Source organism: Chanodichthys erythropterus, chromosome 14 (assembly GCF_024489055.1).
Source record: "Chanodichthys erythropterus isolate Z2021 chromosome 14, ASM2448905v1, whole genome shotgun sequence".
NCBI lineage: Eukaryota > Metazoa > Chordata > Actinopteri > Cypriniformes > Xenocyprididae > Chanodichthys > Chanodichthys erythropterus.
The window spans coordinates 31,567,063-31,585,211 of NC_090234.1; the positions used below are offsets into that span (position 1 = coordinate 31,567,063).

General features: G+C 37.3%; 2 protein-coding genes across 2 annotated transcripts; one reads left to right on the forward strand and one right to left on the reverse strand.

The window, feature by feature from the left end:
• Window positions 1-539: 539 nt before the first annotated feature.
• coq10b (coenzyme Q10B) lies at window positions 540-9,132 on the forward strand. The gene is made up of 5 exons (XM_067408482.1): window positions 540-686; window positions 2,828-2,980; window positions 5,914-6,106; window positions 6,242-6,343; window positions 7,633-9,132. The coding sequence occupies exons 1-5, from the start codon at window positions 586-588 to the stop codon at window positions 7,798-7,800; spliced, it is 717 nt and encodes a 238-aa protein (XP_067264583.1). The 5' UTR covers window positions 540-585; the 3' UTR covers window positions 7,801-9,132.
• A 2,355-nt stretch (window positions 9,133-11,487) lies between these two features.
• Window positions 11,488-17,793, reverse strand: hspd1 (heat shock 60 protein 1). The gene is made up of 11 exons (XM_067408480.1): window positions 17,668-17,793; window positions 15,099-15,274; window positions 14,650-14,985; window positions 14,427-14,522; window positions 14,238-14,331; window positions 13,987-14,155; window positions 13,713-13,812; window positions 13,331-13,576; window positions 13,071-13,245; window positions 12,795-12,973; window positions 11,488-12,195 (listed from the first exon to the last, which is right to left on the reverse strand). Exons 2-11 carry the CDS (start codon window positions 15,270-15,272, stop codon window positions 12,037-12,039), a joined length of 1,728 nt encoding a protein of 575 aa, XP_067264581.1. The 5' UTR covers window positions 15,273-15,274; window positions 17,668-17,793; the 3' UTR covers window positions 11,488-12,036.
• Window positions 17,794-18,149: the final 356 nt, after the last annotated feature.

Consider the following 18,149-nt stretch of genomic DNA (forward strand, 5'->3'; position numbering starts at 1 on the left):
TGAATTTTCTTATCAAAATTTGATAGCTTAAAGGGAAATTTAAAGATACAGCACATTAAAATGAGGGAAACCAACTACTATGGAAAATACCTCGTTGTAAAAATTGCATCAGAGCTCACTTATATATATAATTTCATTGATATAATGACAGTCAGTCAGTTTAGTCCAGTAGTATTTTTTATAACAGCTATTATAATACGTGACAGTTATATGCATTTTAAAGTAAGGTAATTTTCCCTAGAGTATTCGTTTTTAACGTATTTTACCTTTTTCAAACTTAATGCTTTTACATTGCGTCCTGAAACAAATTTAGCTGTAACCTTTACTAACTATGCACTGTAGGTCGCGCAGTCTGGGCAACCCAATCCCGCATCCCGTGACAATTCTGCGCACGCAAACCCTCTGCACAATTAAAACGTTTACGTCAGTAGTCTCACTATGTGACGGACGCAGACTTAAACCAATCAGAAGCCAAGAAAAACAGCCTCAGCCAATGAGATCGTAGGGCGGGTCTCTGAGAAGGCTGGTCTTCGAGACGGGAAAAGAGTTCTCGACTGGAGGAGGCGAAAAAGAGGTGAAGTGAAGATGGCGAGAGGCTCCCGGTGTTTGAGGAGAGCGGTGGCGGAATGTATCAGAAACTTACCGTCCACAACCAGTCGAGAAACACCGGGCAGGAATGGAGTGAGGTAATTAACGACGGTTTAATGTTTCGCACGGTCTGTGTGCGGTTATGTGAAGATCGAAGTGTTGAGTGAAATAACTCGCGAGCTGCTGACGATAGTTGGACGGTTAGTTTCGCTTTTACAAGTGGATACAATTTAAGGCCAACCTGACACTTTTGTGTTAGTAAAACCTTTATTTACTGTCAAACAATGTATTAATGGATTTTTCGAGCTCAAATAAAAGTGTAAAAGAACACCAACTTTAGGAGGGAGGGAGGGTGGGAGCGAGTCACATATCTGGTTGCCAGATAAGTGACAGTGGCAAGGTTAAGATATTATGTAATTGACCAGGTGTATCTAACAAGAGCTTTTCTCATTTTTGGAATAACTGATTATCAGCTATATGCAGCTGGTGTTTATTCAAAAAAAAAATTTAATATAGCTCCAATCTCAGATGCAACCATATGCTTTTAAGGGTGGGACACAAAAAGTGTGGGATTTTCAGGTTTTGGAAAATCTGGTCACCAACTGCATACAGCTAGTGTTAATCGGTTTTAACTATTTAATATAGTGGCAGATCAGATGCAATCTTTTTATTGTTAGTATTGGGGAGATAACAAACAAACTTTTGGCACCCATCATGTAACCACATATATAGTGCCACAATGATTTCTTAGTAATTTCTTAGATTTCTTGCATTAGTAATTTCTTAGATTAGTAATTCTTTCCAGACATCTTTGCAGGTATGAGTTTACAGGATTCTGCAGAATATGTGACGTCACAAGCCGATCTGTGACGTTTTATCACCTGTGGCCAGGGACGTAGTGTACCCATACCAAGTGCTGGATGCTATAACTGCTTGGCATAAGGCCATCTGAAGTGTCTGTTCCGTCACCATCGGCTGTCACAGTTACGCCATGCTTCACAGTTTTTAGCAGCACTTGCGACCACATGAATGAATTTGGCTGCCGCTCTTTCCATTGAGGAGATATTGTGCTATTTTTAGAGCAAAGCCCCATCCCCTTGTGTTTCAGATATGTGTACGTGATTGATCTGACATACATCAGATGCATTTTAATGGAATGGCGTGTTAATACTGCCCTTGACTTGGTTATATTGGTCACCCTCTCCTTGTGATTTATGTCTTGACAAATAGAGGGCAGGTGAACGTAATGGATTGCATATCCTATATTTCCTTTAACCATGCTCCCACGGCATGAATGTGCAACTCCATAAGGTTTTGTAGTTAATGATGAACTGTTTGAATCAAGAAGTACACTTTCTAATACACAACAGCTTAATGCAGCTTCTATTGTGGATTGCTTGTGTGGTCTTATTTGTAAGGCTGGTTGAATCACAGTTGTTGGCATTTTTAAGCCCCTCATTAGCTTTTCAAAAGCTTGTCATTCATAGCCTTTGTAAATTCAATTAGTCAGTGCATAACAATTAAAACAATACAGGGAACTCTCAAATTTTTACACAATTGCAAAATTTGCACATGATATTTGCAACCACATCTAGGCTGCACATATTATCACATGCTGTTGACAGCTGTTGGCCTTTTTTTTTTTTTTTTTTTTTTTTTTTTCAAATCTTAGTAACAAAAGTAACAATAAAGAGTCTCCATAATTATAATATAATTTATTAACAATTGTTCAGTTGTTTGTTAGGGATGCCTCAAGTAATTTAGTAATGTTGAGACGGACATCACTGAAAGTGATTCAGTGGTAGCTCATAAGTTTGTGAAACTTATTGAATGGTTCATTAAAAGAACTGTGTGTGCTTGTGCTATATGTTTGTGTGCGCGCCCACCAGGACAACTCGTTTTTTTTTGTTGTTGTTGTTGTAATTGTTGTCTGAAAATGCATGTTATTGGGAATAGATTAAGGCCAACGATCAATTGTTTTCACTATTCTTAATCAAGGCTCTGTCTTGATTAAGAGTCCAAATCTTGTTAATTGCAAACCGCTATCTATGTTGTTCATTGGGTCTCTCCACTCTTATCTGACTCATAGCAGTTGTCTACTATCTTGACATATCCAACAAGCAGATAAATTATCACACTAACATAGTACATAGTCTTGTACAATGCCACTACCTGTCTGTGTATAGTTACTGAGTATGCTGTTGCCGAATGACATAATTTCACCCTGTTTTGTCAACAGATATTTGTCTTCATGTGGAATTCTGATGACCAGAGTGCCGCCCCTCTTCAGGTCTGTGTCAGGTCGTGCTGTGGTGGCTCCTGCCAGGAGCTTCTTCAACTTCTCTGAGTCCTTTAACAAGAGGAAGGAGTACTCTGAAAGACGCATTATTGGGTATGTTCCCAACCAAGTTGGATATGGTGCATGAACTGTTTCTATTTATAATTTTTATCGAGGTCCATGATTACTTTAGCCCCAGTGTCCCGGCAAATGTTGTTTATGTAACAGGGCATGGGAATATTTATTATGTCAGCTTTCTAGGTATCTGGGGTTATTGGAGTATGGATCTGTACTGGTTTACTCACATCATAAGCTACTTAGGAACCGCTTCTGACAACTGATGCCTGAAATATTAGAGCAGAGGATCAGCTGTCCTGCAGAATAGAGCCCCAGCACATGTACACATACTAAATTTAATGAAGAACTTGTCTACAGTCTATGAAGTGTGAACTATAGGTGTACAGATGTATAGTAAATGAATTCCAGGACACACTACATCCACCATGTTGGCATCCTCCTTTGACCCATGTGTTCTTTGACCTGTGACATACTAACAACAACATAAGCAATTCACTTTGGTGTTACTTACACTTGAAAAGAGCCACCTAGCTCACAGCCCCTCTACCTTTGTTTTTTTATTTATTTACTTACTTATTTTGAAAAACCTTTCAATTTTATTTAATAAATGTAATGGTTTCTTTCTTTCTTTATTTTTTATTAAATTTGATAGTTCTACTGACCTTATGGAATAGCAAAATGTCTACAGGTTGCACACTTCAGACTCTTGGAACATGCAGCAAATATAATAAATAATTAGCAGCAAATTGTGCAATTTTGTCTCTAAAATTTTTCACTATAAACTGATTTAATTTGGAGCGAGAGATACAGGGAGTGGATTTATTACATCAGCTGATTGGTCAAGTTTTGGTCTGCGATGCCAGAATAAAACTTGCTCCGGAGCAGGTTAGCCATGTAACTTAAGTTACCATAGCAATGAAACCCTGTAAAAACCAATCCACCTTCATGAGCCAGAAAAAACAGAGTTTGCTCAAACTAATCTTGAACTTACCTGGGTAGAAACTGAAACCGGCTTTGTGCAACAGGCCACAGAAGGCTGTAAGGAGTGAGCCATGAGAATCACCATTGTACCCTTGCATTGAACCATACTTTGCTTCAGGGGAAGTCCTTGTAATAAATGTACCGTCAGTAGCTTTGGATAAAAGCATTATGTGAATATCCAGGAACAATCCTGAGCACCTGTGTTTTGGTCAGATTGTGGCTTACAAGCAAATTTGGAGGGACTTGAGTAATTTTAAGATTAAAAAAAGACCATTTTATCTTATCTTTTATCTTTAACTTGAAGGTCTTAAAATGCTCCAAAATGAGACCTTCAAACATAAGACGTGTCCACTTTTTTACCTCTGACAGACCCTGTGTACAAAAAACTAACTGTAAACAAACAGTGTTTGACCTTTCTTCTTTCTTGATTCCATTCTGCAGTGACGTTCAGCAGTGACTCAATCCCACACTGATATCTGTGCCTTCATATCTGATTGGTTGTCTGAATCAACCGTCAGATACATGTTTCAATGACAGCACTAATTCCATCTTCGTCTTTAGCAACAACCTTTTGTTTGGGTCACACCTGTACGTTGATGAGTTATATTTAAATCATCCAATCTCCTTTGCAGTAAGGTTATGAACTGCCATGACCCCATAGTTTCATTTATAGGAAAGGTCATCGAACTCTTCAGACTAACTGCAGATTCTGTGGTGTTACGTAATGGCTGAAGGAGCTCAGGGCTGGTAATCAGAAAGTTTATGAGCTATCACCATTGTGCCCTTGAGCATTTAACCCTGAATTACTCCACTGTATTCAGTGTACTGTAAATCACGTTGAGCTAAAGTGTCTGCTAAATTACTACGCTTACCTCCGTAGAAAGACCTTTCCCCCCTAAGAGATCTACTCCCAAATTAAAAACTAAACATTTGGTGTGATTTAGTGGTCGACCGATATTGGTATTTTGATGTCCGATGCAGGGTGGCCGATATGTAATTAATATAACTTAATATTTATTTTAACTAATATTTAATAAATTAGACAAAAATAATATGAAAATAAAATGAAAAAATAAATCTTTAAAATAAACATGCTTACACTTCTTGAATCTGCAATCCCATTACAGTATTTGTCACAAATAAAGTAATTGTTTAAAAATATATGAATAAAAAGCATGTAAATACTGTAACAGGGCACTCAATTATCTAGTAAGTTTGTGCGCACTGGCAATCCTTTTTTTTTTTATATATATATAAAGACAAGGTAACACTAATTTTACATACAGCACACAGTGAAAACAATATGACATAGTGGGCAACTGGATATAGCGCAGCATATTTAAAAAAAATAAAAGATTTAAAGTTTGTCGATCATGTCTCCAGTGAAGCTGAGCTCTACTCCTGTCCACATTCACTTTGCACGGACAGACCGTCATGCACAGTAACGTGTGCATGCAGGCTACAAATGCACACTTCACAAGATCTCACAGCTGGATTTGATTAAATCGGCAAGGTTTGTGAAATTAAATTTTATTAGTTATTCACAGATTTGTTTAAATGATATAGATGCGTATTTGCTGATTGATGGTAAATGAGAAAGTATAGCCTAATTGTTTGCCTTTCTGTTACTAATATAAAAGCAAAAGCTATACTTTTTCGCATACTGTTTACTTTCTTGTTTAACAGTTCTATCTAATGAAAAAAAAAAAAAAAATATATATATATATATATATATATATATATATATATATATATATATATATATATATATATATATATATATATATATATATAAATTAAATATGATCGTTAAACAGAGACCGTAAACTAATGAAGACGGAGAATGTGAGCACTGTGTGTGATATTTTAAAAATGCCAAATATCGGGCGATATATCGGCCATGGCGATATATCGGTCGACCACTAGTGTCATTTACACAGAACATTATTGTATTATCTTGGCTAACAGTCTTTTTCTATGGCATACAGTTACTCAATGCAGGAAATGTATGAGGTTGTGGCCAAAGTTGAAGACTACCTGCTGTTCGTGCCCTGGTGCAAGCGTTCAGACGTTGTATTCCGCCGCACAGGATTTTGCAAGGCCAAGCTGACTGTGGGCTTCCCTCCTGTGGTAGAAAACTACACCTCTCTTATTTCTACAGTCCGCCCTCATTTGGTCAAGGTATATGCATCTTCATTTTTTAATATAGATCTGTTGTATGAATTGATTGCAGTGATTTAGTTGCATATACAGTGTTATCAGACTTTGTTAATCTATTGTGTGAGCTACAAGTCTTTTCTAACTTCTGCTCTTAAGGCGGCTTGCTCTGATGGAAAACTTTTCAATCACCTGGAAACGGTATGGCGCTTCAGTCCTGGTCTTCCTGGCTACCCCCGTACATGCACCCTTGACTTTTCTGTGAGTATTACAAACACAAACTGGTTTATCATCCTCAGGTTAAGCTGCAATGACTTTGGGAATGCTTTTGAAACTGACATTCTTTTTAGTTTACTCAGCATTTGTAAATGGAAGAGCAGAATAGAGCTGAAGCTTTTTAGCAGTCTTAAGTATATTTAGTGTATCTTTATCTTTAATATTAAGACTGAAGTATATTTAGGGGTGTTTGCAAAGACTACCATTTTTCCATTGCTCATACTTAAAGGGATAGTTAGAAAAAATCTTTTATTTATTTAGTCATCATTTATTCACCCTCATGTCATCCCAAGCTCTTTAGACTTTCATTCATCTTTGAAGCACAAATGAGGTTATTTTCAGTATTTTTAATTTCTGTCCCTCCATTGAAAGTTTAAAGGGTTAGTTCACCCAAAAATGAAAATTCTGTAATTTATTACTCACCCTCATGCCGTTCCACACCTGGAAGACCTTTGTTCATCTTCGGAACACAAATTAAGATATTTTAGTTGAAATCCGATGGCTCAGTGAGGCCTCCATAGGGAGCAAAGACATTTCCTCTCTCATAATCCATAAAGGTGCTAAAAACATATTTAAATCGGTTTATGTAAGTACAGTGGTTCAATATTAATATTATAAAGCGACGAGAATATTTTTGGTGCTCATCAAATATGTCAAACAGAAGCTGAAATGTACTTGCTTGGCATGCAAGAACAAACCTCAGTGATTTTTGCATGTCAGGCTTGTACATTTCAGCTTCCTCAAGAACCAATGAGGTTTGTGTCCCATTAAATTTCTCTTATGTCTTAAATTAAAGAGTTTTGAGCCTTGAACCAGCTCTGAGGTGTTATAACATTTATGAATTACAATATTTGATAACATTTGATTCAAAGCAGAAGTCTAAAATCAGTAAAAAAAGAAAAGAAAAAAGGCTGTACTTGGCTCCTATTAAAAGGAAATTAATAATCTACTCATCCCATAAAGCACTGTGAAAAATGTAAATGAATCAGTTGGTGTGTTTTTGAATTCATAACAGTGGCTTTGCTATAATGCTGAAACAAGATCCACCAATCAGTTTCATTGCTTCTGGTGTTTGACAGTTAAACCTTTTTGTAATTATTTTGTTTATAAGTTATCACACTGACTTTTAGCGTGTTCCATCATTTAACAAACCTAGAGCTTATGTTAGGTCTCTCTTGAAAGTTTTATGGGTTTTACTTAAGGAACCCTACTTCGGAGCTTTATAAATGTCTAATTGAGACTGTCTGTGATTCCCTGCTTCTGTCCGTTCCTAGATTTCCTTCGAGTTCCGCTCGCTCCTGCATTCTCAGTTGGCCACCGTTTTCTTCGACGAGGTCGTGAAGCAGATGGTGTCAGCCTTCGAGCGACGGGCGTCCAAGCTGTACGGCCCAGAGACACAGATCCCACGCGAACTCATGTTCCATGAGATCCACCACACGTAGTTCATTCCACAGCTTCAGACGGATGGGGAGGGGGTGTCATACAGGGAACTGGGGGTTTTATTGAAAGCATGCGTTTAGAGTATTATAAAGACAGTCGAGAGAGCAGGAACTCTGTGTGCCTGAATATCGTCAGTGCCTGGTCCAAACAAAACAGTTGATTTCATTTTTTTATGCTAAAAAAACATAAGTGGCTGGATCTTTTAATGGGGGACTTGATTGTCCCCACCGAGCCCTGCCCCACTACCTCCATGTTAACTTTTTAAAACCCACTGTCAGTATGGCACCAGGAGCCGTATATTTTTTTTTTTATATGAGGACCTTGACATGGTTTTAAAAACAGCTGCCAAAAACCATCAGGGCTTCATGAATGGCACAATAGGCAAAGGTCATGGGTTTCTTCGAAAGGACATTATGTTGAGGTATTTTAAAGTGCATTATGGAAAGATTGTCATGTTTGTCACAGTTTATGTGACAGGTGAGCAATGTATTTATTTAAAAGCTTTTAGGTGATCCTATAAGATTTCAAGAAAGGGACGAGGAGACTCAACTTGAGTGCATGCGTCACGTGCAGAAGACTGACCGTTACTGCAGCCAAATGCACATAAAGCTCTATCAGGGTATCAAGGCTGCACACCGGACTCAGGTCTGTTGTATTCTTGCATACCAGCACAAACAAGGGCTTGAAAACGTGAAGAGGCTGACAAAAAACACACTGCCTTGCGTTATACAAATTTGCAGTTAAGTTCACTCCTCCGATGGGTGCGAAATCTCATGATTTTAAGTGTCCAGATTAAAGACTGCTTTTCTCTCCTAGAGGTGTGCAATATATTTGTATGTAGTTTTTAACAGACTGCTCACCCATCTACGATATCCACTGCTTCTAAAAGGGCCCAAACTCTGGGAACAGAGAGTGTACCGAATCTTTCCCAGAGCTCTCATCAGATTGTAGTGAGGTATCCGTCGCCACAGACCTTTAAAGATTCCAGTCCATACCCTGCCCGCATCCTCATGCTTATTGCCTTTTTACAGAGAAAGTTACATATTATTTATCCTTATCTTAAAAACATGTATGCGTGTATCCTATATTTATTTTGGTTATGGGTTAACCACGTGTACATATCTGATGTAAGACCACAGACTAAACTTTAGTGCGCAACTGAGCTACAAAAAACAAATGATAATCTTTTTTTTCTTTTTCTTTTTTTCTTCATTTCTTTCTTTTTGGGATCTCTTTTTTGTTTGTTTTAATTGAGGTGTTTTAATGAGTGTGTCGTGGGTGAATATATATATCCTGCCTGCATGGTTTATAAACTATTTTTATATGTAAAACCTAGCCTTGTGTCTAGTGTGGTTTTTGTTTTGTTTGTCAACATCTTGTTCTGAATAGTGTCTAAGATTAAAATAGGTCGATCATGTGAGGGTTAATATTAGAATGCTTCCAAGTAACCCATTTTATGACCCCTAGTGGCCAGTGTCAGTGACGGCTCTTAGATCTAATTACAACACACTGCCCTTGTTGAAATGGAACATTAGTGTCATGAATATGTGCAGAATGCTCAATATGCTGCCTCCTATTTTTACATTTTAAAGAGTGTGTGAAGTGGAATTAATTATGCAATGTAGCATGTAACATTTGTCACAAGACCTCTTATTCAGCAAGAAATTATTTTGCATTGTTATAGAATACTACATTTCTATTATTATTATTATTGTTGCAAGAAATAGTACTGTTTAATAGTATTAGTATAATAGTATTGTTATTCCAAGGCTTTGATCATTGAAGCAGTCATTTATTATTAGAAGTTTTTGATCACACTTTATTACATCCCTGTTACATACAGTATGTTACATGTACTAACGGTAGTAATAACAGTAAATTATTCATATTTACATGTGACTAGCCCTAATTCAAACCCCAAATCCTAACCCTCACAATACCGTATGTAAATGTTCATAATTAATATTACTCAATACTGTAAAAAGGACACCTTATATAAATTGTAACTTAATTTTTTCTGCAAAGTGCAGGAACACATTCACAAAACAGTATTATTGGTAACTGATCATTGAAAGTTATTAAAACTGAAAGTTACATTATAATGCTAACTGATAATTAATGTACATTCAGATATAGTTGTGAGGCTTACCAAGGCTGCATTTATTTGATTAAAAAATACAATAAAAATATTATTACAATTTAAAATAACTTTTAATATTAATAGTATTAATATACATTTTAATATTAATTCATTCCTGTGATGTCAAAGCTGAATTTTCAGCATCATTATTCCAGTCTTCAGTATCACATGATCCTTCAGAAATCATTCTAATATGCTGATGTGATGCTCAAGAAACTAAATATTTTTTTCAGGATGCTTTGATGAGTAAAAAATTCAAAAGAAATAGAAATCTTTTGAAACAGTATAAATGTCTTTACTGTCACTTTTAACCAATTTGAAGCATATTATTGAAGAAAAAAAAAAAGTATTCATTTAAAAAATAAATAATAAATACAGACCCCAAACTTTTTAAAGGAAGTGTATATGAACTAGTGATCCAGGTTAGTTCGTCCAAAAATTTAAATTCTGTCTTCATGTCAGAATTTACTTCATGTGGTTCCAAACCTGACAAGTCAAGGCTTGACATGAAATCAGAATGAACTCATTTCTTAATATGTTCCTGGTTGCATCAGTGCATTTTACAAAAGAAAACAAAAGTTTGTCTTTGTAATCATCAAAACATAACTTCACGATTTTCACTAAGTCACTGCTGGTGTTTTGAGGGGAGCAGTCTGGAATGCCCACTTTTCACAATCCAATTAATTCTTCAATGGATGAAATCAAGCCTGAGTTGTGAGTGGTGTTTTACACTGACTTTATGATAAAATGTCTCAAGTCATTAGTCCTATAATCAGGCCATCACTACAGTAAATCTATAGCTATTTTAAGAGAATTTGCATACATTTTTCAGTATGAAATCTTTCTGAAAAGGAAGTCACTGATCTGCTAGGACATTGTCAATCGACAAAATTCATTTATTTTTGAACACTGAAATTTATTAAATAAAAAATACAGAATTGATGACTATATTGTACAAAACATTGTTGAATGATCATTGTTGCACATTCATAGAGAATGGCTTTAAAAACAAACAAACAAGTAATTCTCTTAACAGCAGCTTTTCAAACACGATTCTGTACCACTAGACTCAAAAGTTAGATCTTTAGAATGAATTTCACACTAATTGCATTCAGTATGTTGTCGGGCAAACCGCCATTTTAAAACTGCTGTGCAACAAAATCACCCATCCCTCCACTCAACCTTCCTACCAAACTCTACACTTGACCAAAAGATGTTTAACCCTCGGATTTTATAAGAATAGTTCACCCACAAATAAAATTCTGTCATCACACAAAAATATTTTGAAAAATATGTTTCTATCGATCTCGCTCTGGAGTCCAGTGTTGTTTTTGACCATTGACAATTATCCAAAACAGGTTTGGAACGACACGAGTCAAATGACAATAAATAACAGTTTTCATTTTTGGGTGAACAATCTCTTTAGATATTAAACCAGAAACAAAGGAAAACATTAGCACAATTCTTCAAGCTGATATTTAAGTATTTCTAATTCAACTGGAAAAACTGTAGCAAATGTAAGGCAAAACAAGTACATGCTTTGTCAATGTTATGTAATCCTCAAATGAGGGTTTTATTTTTATATGAAACAATGAACAGTGTACAAAAAAAATGAACTGATCAATGAAGTGGAATATTTTTTTTTTTTTTAGATACAACTGGTCAAAGTTTCTACTACTTGCTTGCTCATGAGGGCAGACTTTAACCTTAACGTCTGGCTTTTGAAGCCCCTACAGATGGTCTGATTCTGAACCAGCTATATCACACAATACAACAGCATGACAATAGGCAATTTGTTAAATGCACTTTCCCATTAGACATTGGTGAGCACAATGTTACAGAACAAAGAACAGACTCATTATCCCTGGTCACATTATCAGGAACTTGTCTTTAAAGAAATAGGGTGACATCTTCAGCCATGAGTAAAGAGATGAGATCGGACATAGTGGTGGAAGGATGGGAGACTGTAACGTCCATTTCTTTTGCTCCATGTTCAGACCACCATCACTCAGTTTCGGCAGGTTTTTCCAAGTCGAAGGGGAGGGGCAAATCATGTCCCCTGCCCACAACCCTTCCACTAAAGTCAGTGCAGTTCAGTTTAGAATCCCATGCCACCCATTCCGCCCATGCCTCCCATTCCACCCATTCCTCCAGCCGGCATGTCCTTCTCTTCCTTTGGTAGCTCGGTGACAACGGCTTCAGCAGTAGACAGCAGAGATGCAACACCTGCAGCGTCTAGCAATGCGGTCCTCACGACCTGCAGGGGGAGACAAAGAAATTTTAATAAAAGAGCATTATGTTTTTGTTAGGGATGCACAGATTCTGGCAGATATTAAGGAGCCAATAATTATTTCAACTGTTAAATGCCAAATAATAAAATTCAATACTATTTTGTCTAAATTAAAAATAACAGTAAAAACTAAACTAAAAATAATCAGTTCAAATGCTACAAAAATTAATTTAGGCATCACAATGAAATGTTTATAAAAATATATAAGTATAGGGTCAGTACTTTTTTTTTTTTTTTTTTAAATACTTTTGAGCAAGGACAAAGCGACGTTATCAAAAGTGACGTTAAAGATTTTATAAATGTCACAAAAGATTTTTTTTTTTTTTTTTTAAATAGACCAGTTACTTTAAATTGTAATACTATTGTTTTCACGGTTTTTGAGCAAATAAATGCAGTCTTGTTGAGCATAAAACATTTTTTTTTTTAAATTAAAAAATAAATAAAAACACTTTTGAACGGTAGTGTATATAATATTGTTCAATATGGTAATTATGATATATTGTATATGTCTGATATTAATTTAGAAGTTAGAGCAGTTTTTAAGTTTATGAACAACACATACACACCTTTGTGGGATCAATAATGCCCTTTTCAACCATGTTAACATATTCTCCAAGCATAGCATCATATCCAATCTCTGGAGCACTCTGCAAGATCTTTTCCACCACCAGAGAGCCTTCAACTCCTGCATTCTTGGCAATGGTCATTGCAGGAATGCGAAGAGCTCTGCGAATAATGTCGATACCTTGAAGAGAAAGAAAAAAAACAAAACATTAGTTTTCAGAAATTAACAGTTATTTCATACACTTTCTGGAGGATGAGATCTATACTTCAGTCCCTACCAATCGTCTGATCAGAATTGGCTGGCTTGATGTTCTCCAGGGCTGGGATGCAGCGAAGCAGGGCGCATCCTCCTCCAGGAACGATTCCCTCCTCCACAGCTGCTCGAGTGGCATTCAGCGCATCAGTGACACGGTCTTTCTTCTCATTCACTTCAACGTCACTTGTTCCACCAACCTGACAAAGAGAATGGTGGTTTTTGATCACAGATAAATGGAAGATAAATACATTACACTAAACTAAATGCTTCCTGCTTTCATACCTTAATCACAGCCACTCCATCAGAAAGCTTGGCCAGACGCTCGTTGAGCTTCTCCTTCTCGTAGTCACTGTTTGTGCTCTCCAGCTGTTCAGCAATCTCATTCACACGCTTCTCAATGGCTGATGGATCACCGCGGCCTTTGAGGAGCATCGTGTCATCCTTTGTCACAATGACCTCGCCGACCCTGCCAAAGTCATGTGCCTGGATATCCTCAATGGCCAGTCCCATAGCCTCGTCACCAAACACCTGAAAACAGTTCAGGAGTGTTAAAAGATGGCAATGTCACAATACAGTATATGTTGATGCATCACATAAGTGAGACATTTTAAGAGAGTTCATTAAAATCATGAATACAGATGAAGACAAGAACTTGGGTACATACCGTGCCTCCAGTGGAAACTGCCATATCCTGCAGCTGGTTCTTACGGTTATCCCCAAATCCTGGAGCCTTGACAGCCACGACCTGAAGTCCAACCTTCAACCTGTTGGTATTATTTAGCATTGACCTTTAAACCAGAACCTTTAAATAACAGGCTATTCATAAACATCAAAATGACCATAACTTTGGAATACATTGGAGAAGATTTCATATTTATTCATTTCACATATTTCTTGTGGACTTGTTGTTGTTTGACTAACATGTTTCAGAAACAAACCTGTTGAGGACCAGAGTGCTGAGTGCCTCTCCATCCACATCTTCAGCCACGATGACCAGAGGCTTGCGATGCTGGTTGGCAATTTCCAGAGCTGGTACGATGCTCTGTACGCTGGAGATCTTCTTCTCACTCAGAAGCACGTAAGCATCCTGGAACTCACACTTCTGGCCTGCAAGCAAAGCATAAACACTGTTGTCATTCCAGCCTTAATACTGATACAAACACATGACATTCTAATACGAAATACACACCTTTAGTGGTGTTGATGAAATAAGGAGAAATGTAGCCACGGTCAAACTTCATGCCCTCAATGATCTCAAGCTCATCATGTAGGGTTTTACCATCCTTTAAACAAAAATAGCAGTTTGAGTCTGAGATATTTTAAGGACCAAACCATCATTTCATCTGTACTAAATACTACTTTCACTAAAGCAGCCTACCTTCACTGTAATAACACCCTTGCGTCCAACTTTCTTCATGGCATTGGAGATGATGTTACCAACTTCAGTGTCTCCATTGGCAGAAATAGTGGCCACCTGTATCAAAGAAAGATAGATGGAAATCTCATTTGAGAAGTTGTTTCTCTCAGACATATACATCACAATAGGAAAGAAAAGTATATTGCAACTTCCATTTCATGTTGAATTTAAGACCACTTTTTACCTGAGCAATTTCCTCTGGTGTTGTGACTGGCTTGGAGAGTTTCTTGAGTTCATTGATGATTTCTTCCACCGCCATCATTACTCCTCTACGGATCTCCACAGGATTGGCACCTTTGCTGATGGTGTCAAATCCCTCCTTGGCAACAGCACGAGCCAGTACTGTGGCGGTTGTAGTGCCGTCTCCAGCCTCCTCGTTAGTGTTGTTGGCCACATCCTGTACCAGCCTGGCCCCGATGTTCTTATACCTATCTTTCAGTTCGATACTTTTGGCAACTGTGACACCATCTTTGGTGACTTTGGGGCTTCCCCAGCTCTGCTCAATGATAACGGTGCGACCCTGGGGGAAAGAGGCCAGTCTAGTTGTGTTTCTTCCATTAATGATTACAAACTTGACTTTAGAAGCAGTAACATGTCAGTTGTTCATCTAGAAACTTATCAAACTTGGCATACCTTTGGTCCCATGGTGACAGCCACAGCATCAGCCAAAAGGTCAACGCCCTGAAGCATGAGGGCCCGGGCATCTGCTCCAAACTTGACGTCCTTGGCATACGCACGAGTCAGGTGTGGGGCCAGAGCCCTGCACACTGGCCTCATCTGTTTCATTACACTGGGTAAACGCAGCATTTCTAAGAGAAAGAGAGCAAAAGCATAACATTTAATGAAAAAAAAAAAAAAAAAAAAGTTTTCAGAAACACTCCAATCCTTTAGACTAGTGGTTCTCAACCTTTTTAAAGGGTTAGTTCACCCATAAATGAAAATTCTGTCATTAATTACTCACCCTCATGTCGTTCATGCCGTAAGACCCTTCTTTGGAACACAAATTAAGATATTTTTGATAACATTTGATGGCTCAGTGAGGCCTGCATTAAAAGCAATGACACTTTCTCTCTCAAGATGCATAAAGGTACTAAAACATATTTAAAACAGTTCACATGAGTACGGTGGTTCTACCTTAATATTATCATTTTTGTGCGGCAGAAAAAATAAAATAAAGACTTTTTAATGGCCAATTTCAAAACTCTGCTTCGGAGCTTTGCGAATTGAATCAGTGACATGGAGTGCCAAATTCACGTGATTTCAGCAGTTTAGCCGTTTGATAGGAGAGCCTAGGCACTGATTTGATTCATGAAGCTCCGAAGCAGTGTTTTGAAATCGGCCCATCACTATATTGTTGAGAAGTCGTTATTTTGGGGTTTTTTGGCACACAAAAAGTATTCTCGTCGCTTTATAATATTAAGGTAAGACTACTGAACTCACATTTTAAATACGTTTTAGTACCTTTATGAATCTTGAGAGTTACAATGGCATTGCGGTCTATTGACCTCACGGAGCCATCGGATTTAATCAAAATATCTTAATTTGTGTTCTGGAGATGAATGAAGGTCTTACGGGTGTAGAAAGACATGAGGGGGAGTAATAAATGACCATTTTCATTTTTGGGTGATCTAACCCTTAAACTCAAAGGCACCCCATTGCCCACAACCATTTTCAAGGGCCCCTTTTCCAGTTGCTTGTAATTTATTGGATAAGGATTAATGATAACGATTGAATTTTTAAAAATATTTTTACTCAATTTCTACTTAAAATATTTTAGAGCTTGGCATAACTTAAAAAAAAAAACAAAAAAACTTTGTTTCCATTTTCCAAAGCACTGGAAATACTGGTTCTTCAAATACACCAAATAAATTAAAATATGAAATGTAGATTTTTAGTTTGTCTTTGTTAGTCACACTTGGAAGTTTGCCTCTGCACCCGGGTTGAGAACATTTCAGACAAACAAGGTAGCCCCGCCCAAATCTCACGTTATTGGTTGAGGTTGGCAGACAGCCGTTTCTGATTGGCAAATAGAACTCTTTTTTTCCTTTCCTCAATTTACAGAGCCTAGTCACATACCAGCGTGATTTCTCACAACAATTTTAATGATATCTAGTAAGGATTTTTTAAAAACTTAACTGGAAAGGAAAGGAAAGCAAGCAAGGAAGGAAGAAAGAAAGAAAGAAAGCAAGCGTCTCGTGTCGAGCTCACATGATAACACCACCATAAGCCAAAAATTAGACTTTGCCCCCGCTGGTCCTTGCAATGGATTACACTGCCTGATTCATTCATTCGTACCTATTCTCCGTATACATAATAATGACATAATAAAATGTCAAGAAATCCGTAAAATGTTATGATGATCTGGTAATTGTGAAGAAATGATAATAGTTTCATGGTTCTCATGGACAATGTTTCGAGAAAAAAAAAAAAACAGATCAACCAAAAAATGGAAAAAAACGGAAAAAATGTTAGCAGGGTTAAAAGGTAAACTAAAGTGAAGTGAGTGTTCACGTAAAGGTGTCAATCAAAGCCTGTAGATGTAGTGGGTCCCTCATCTACCCCACGTGTGTTCAGGGCGTCCGTCACAAGGTCAAAATCGCTCCGCGTCACGACAGAGACGGAAATGATCCCTTTCATCTCCATGAGTTCACGTTACAAACTTCCCGGGGTATTCCTTTTGTTTTATTAAAAATACCCTCTGTAGCCCTGACAATGATTAATTATTCCATTCATAACATGTATAATATTCTTAGGCCTCAACATCACACAATTCGCTATAGTTAGCATGCGAGCTATAACCATCACTGTATTTCACTTAAGACTGCGCTTTACTTGTTTTGCTTATAAAACAGTAGTCAAGGCAGCAGAAACAACACTAAATGCAGTATAACTGTCAATCAATGCAAATGATATGCGAAACACATTTACTCTAAAGCCAGTTATTCCGATAAGAAGCATCTGAAATAAAATATAAACGTACTAAAATGATTAAATGACAGCTAATTAGACAATAAACATGCACTAAGTTTCCTGCAACTTCAAGAAACAAGCTGACAGTTCTGGCATTACATGATGATGTTACATGTTACGTATCTGCCTGTTTGATAATTTCATCTTTATACCACCGGGCCAGTAAAAAGCGTTATGCAATATAATATGTTCATAGGTTTTATGGAGGAGGATAATGCTATAAGTGACTTACTGCAGAATGGTCTGGAGGTGATTGAAGGGATGCGCGTGTCCGTCAGTTCGGCAGACTGAATGATTCAAGAAGAGGGGCCGCTTTAGAACTGCTGCAGTTACTCTTAACGCACATGTGTTCTTCATCCGGGTAACCTCCGCGCTGCCCTGACATCTGAATAACACAACACTCTCAATGATACACAGGCGTTATTCTCTTTAAATACATGCGTACTTTCATTCACTTTTCGTCTTAATGTCACTGAACATAGTTCATTGATATTGAGGGGAAATATTAATAAAAATATACTAAAATTGGCCATTAAATTGTTATTATGCTCGTTCCGGGGTGTCAAGTTCGAGAAATTTCGCAGATTCGATTGGAGAAAAAAAGACGTCAGAGGTCAGGATTGTGCAACCACACATTTTATTGCGTTTTACAAATGTTTGGGAATTTGTTAATAGTCTTACGATACATTTCCTTTTTTTATATGACATAATTAT

Coding starts and splice junctions, on each gene's coding strand:
- hspd1 (XM_067408480.1), bottom strand. CDS start 15,272: ATGCTGCGTTTACCCAGTGTAATGAAACAGATGAGGCCAGTGTGCAGG. Junction 14,986..15,098: donor CTGTCACCATGGGACCAAAG/GTATGCCAAGTT, acceptor TCTTTCCCCCAG/GGTCGCACCGTTATCATTGA. Junction 13,246..13,330: donor ATGGAGTGGCTGTGATTAAG/GTATGAAAGCAG, acceptor TCTCTTTGTCAG/GTTGGTGGAACAAGTGACGT.
- coq10b (XM_067408482.1), top strand. CDS start 586: ATGGCGAGAGGCTCCCGGTGTTTGAGGAGAGCGGTGGCGGAATGTATC. Junction 687..2,827: donor CCGGGCAGGAATGGAGTGAG/GTAATTAACGAC, acceptor TTTTGTCAACAG/ATATTTGTCTTCATGTGGAA. Junction 6,107..6,241: donor TCCGCCCTCATTTGGTCAAG/GTATATGCATCT, acceptor TCTGCTCTTAAG/GCGGCTTGCTCTGATGGAAA.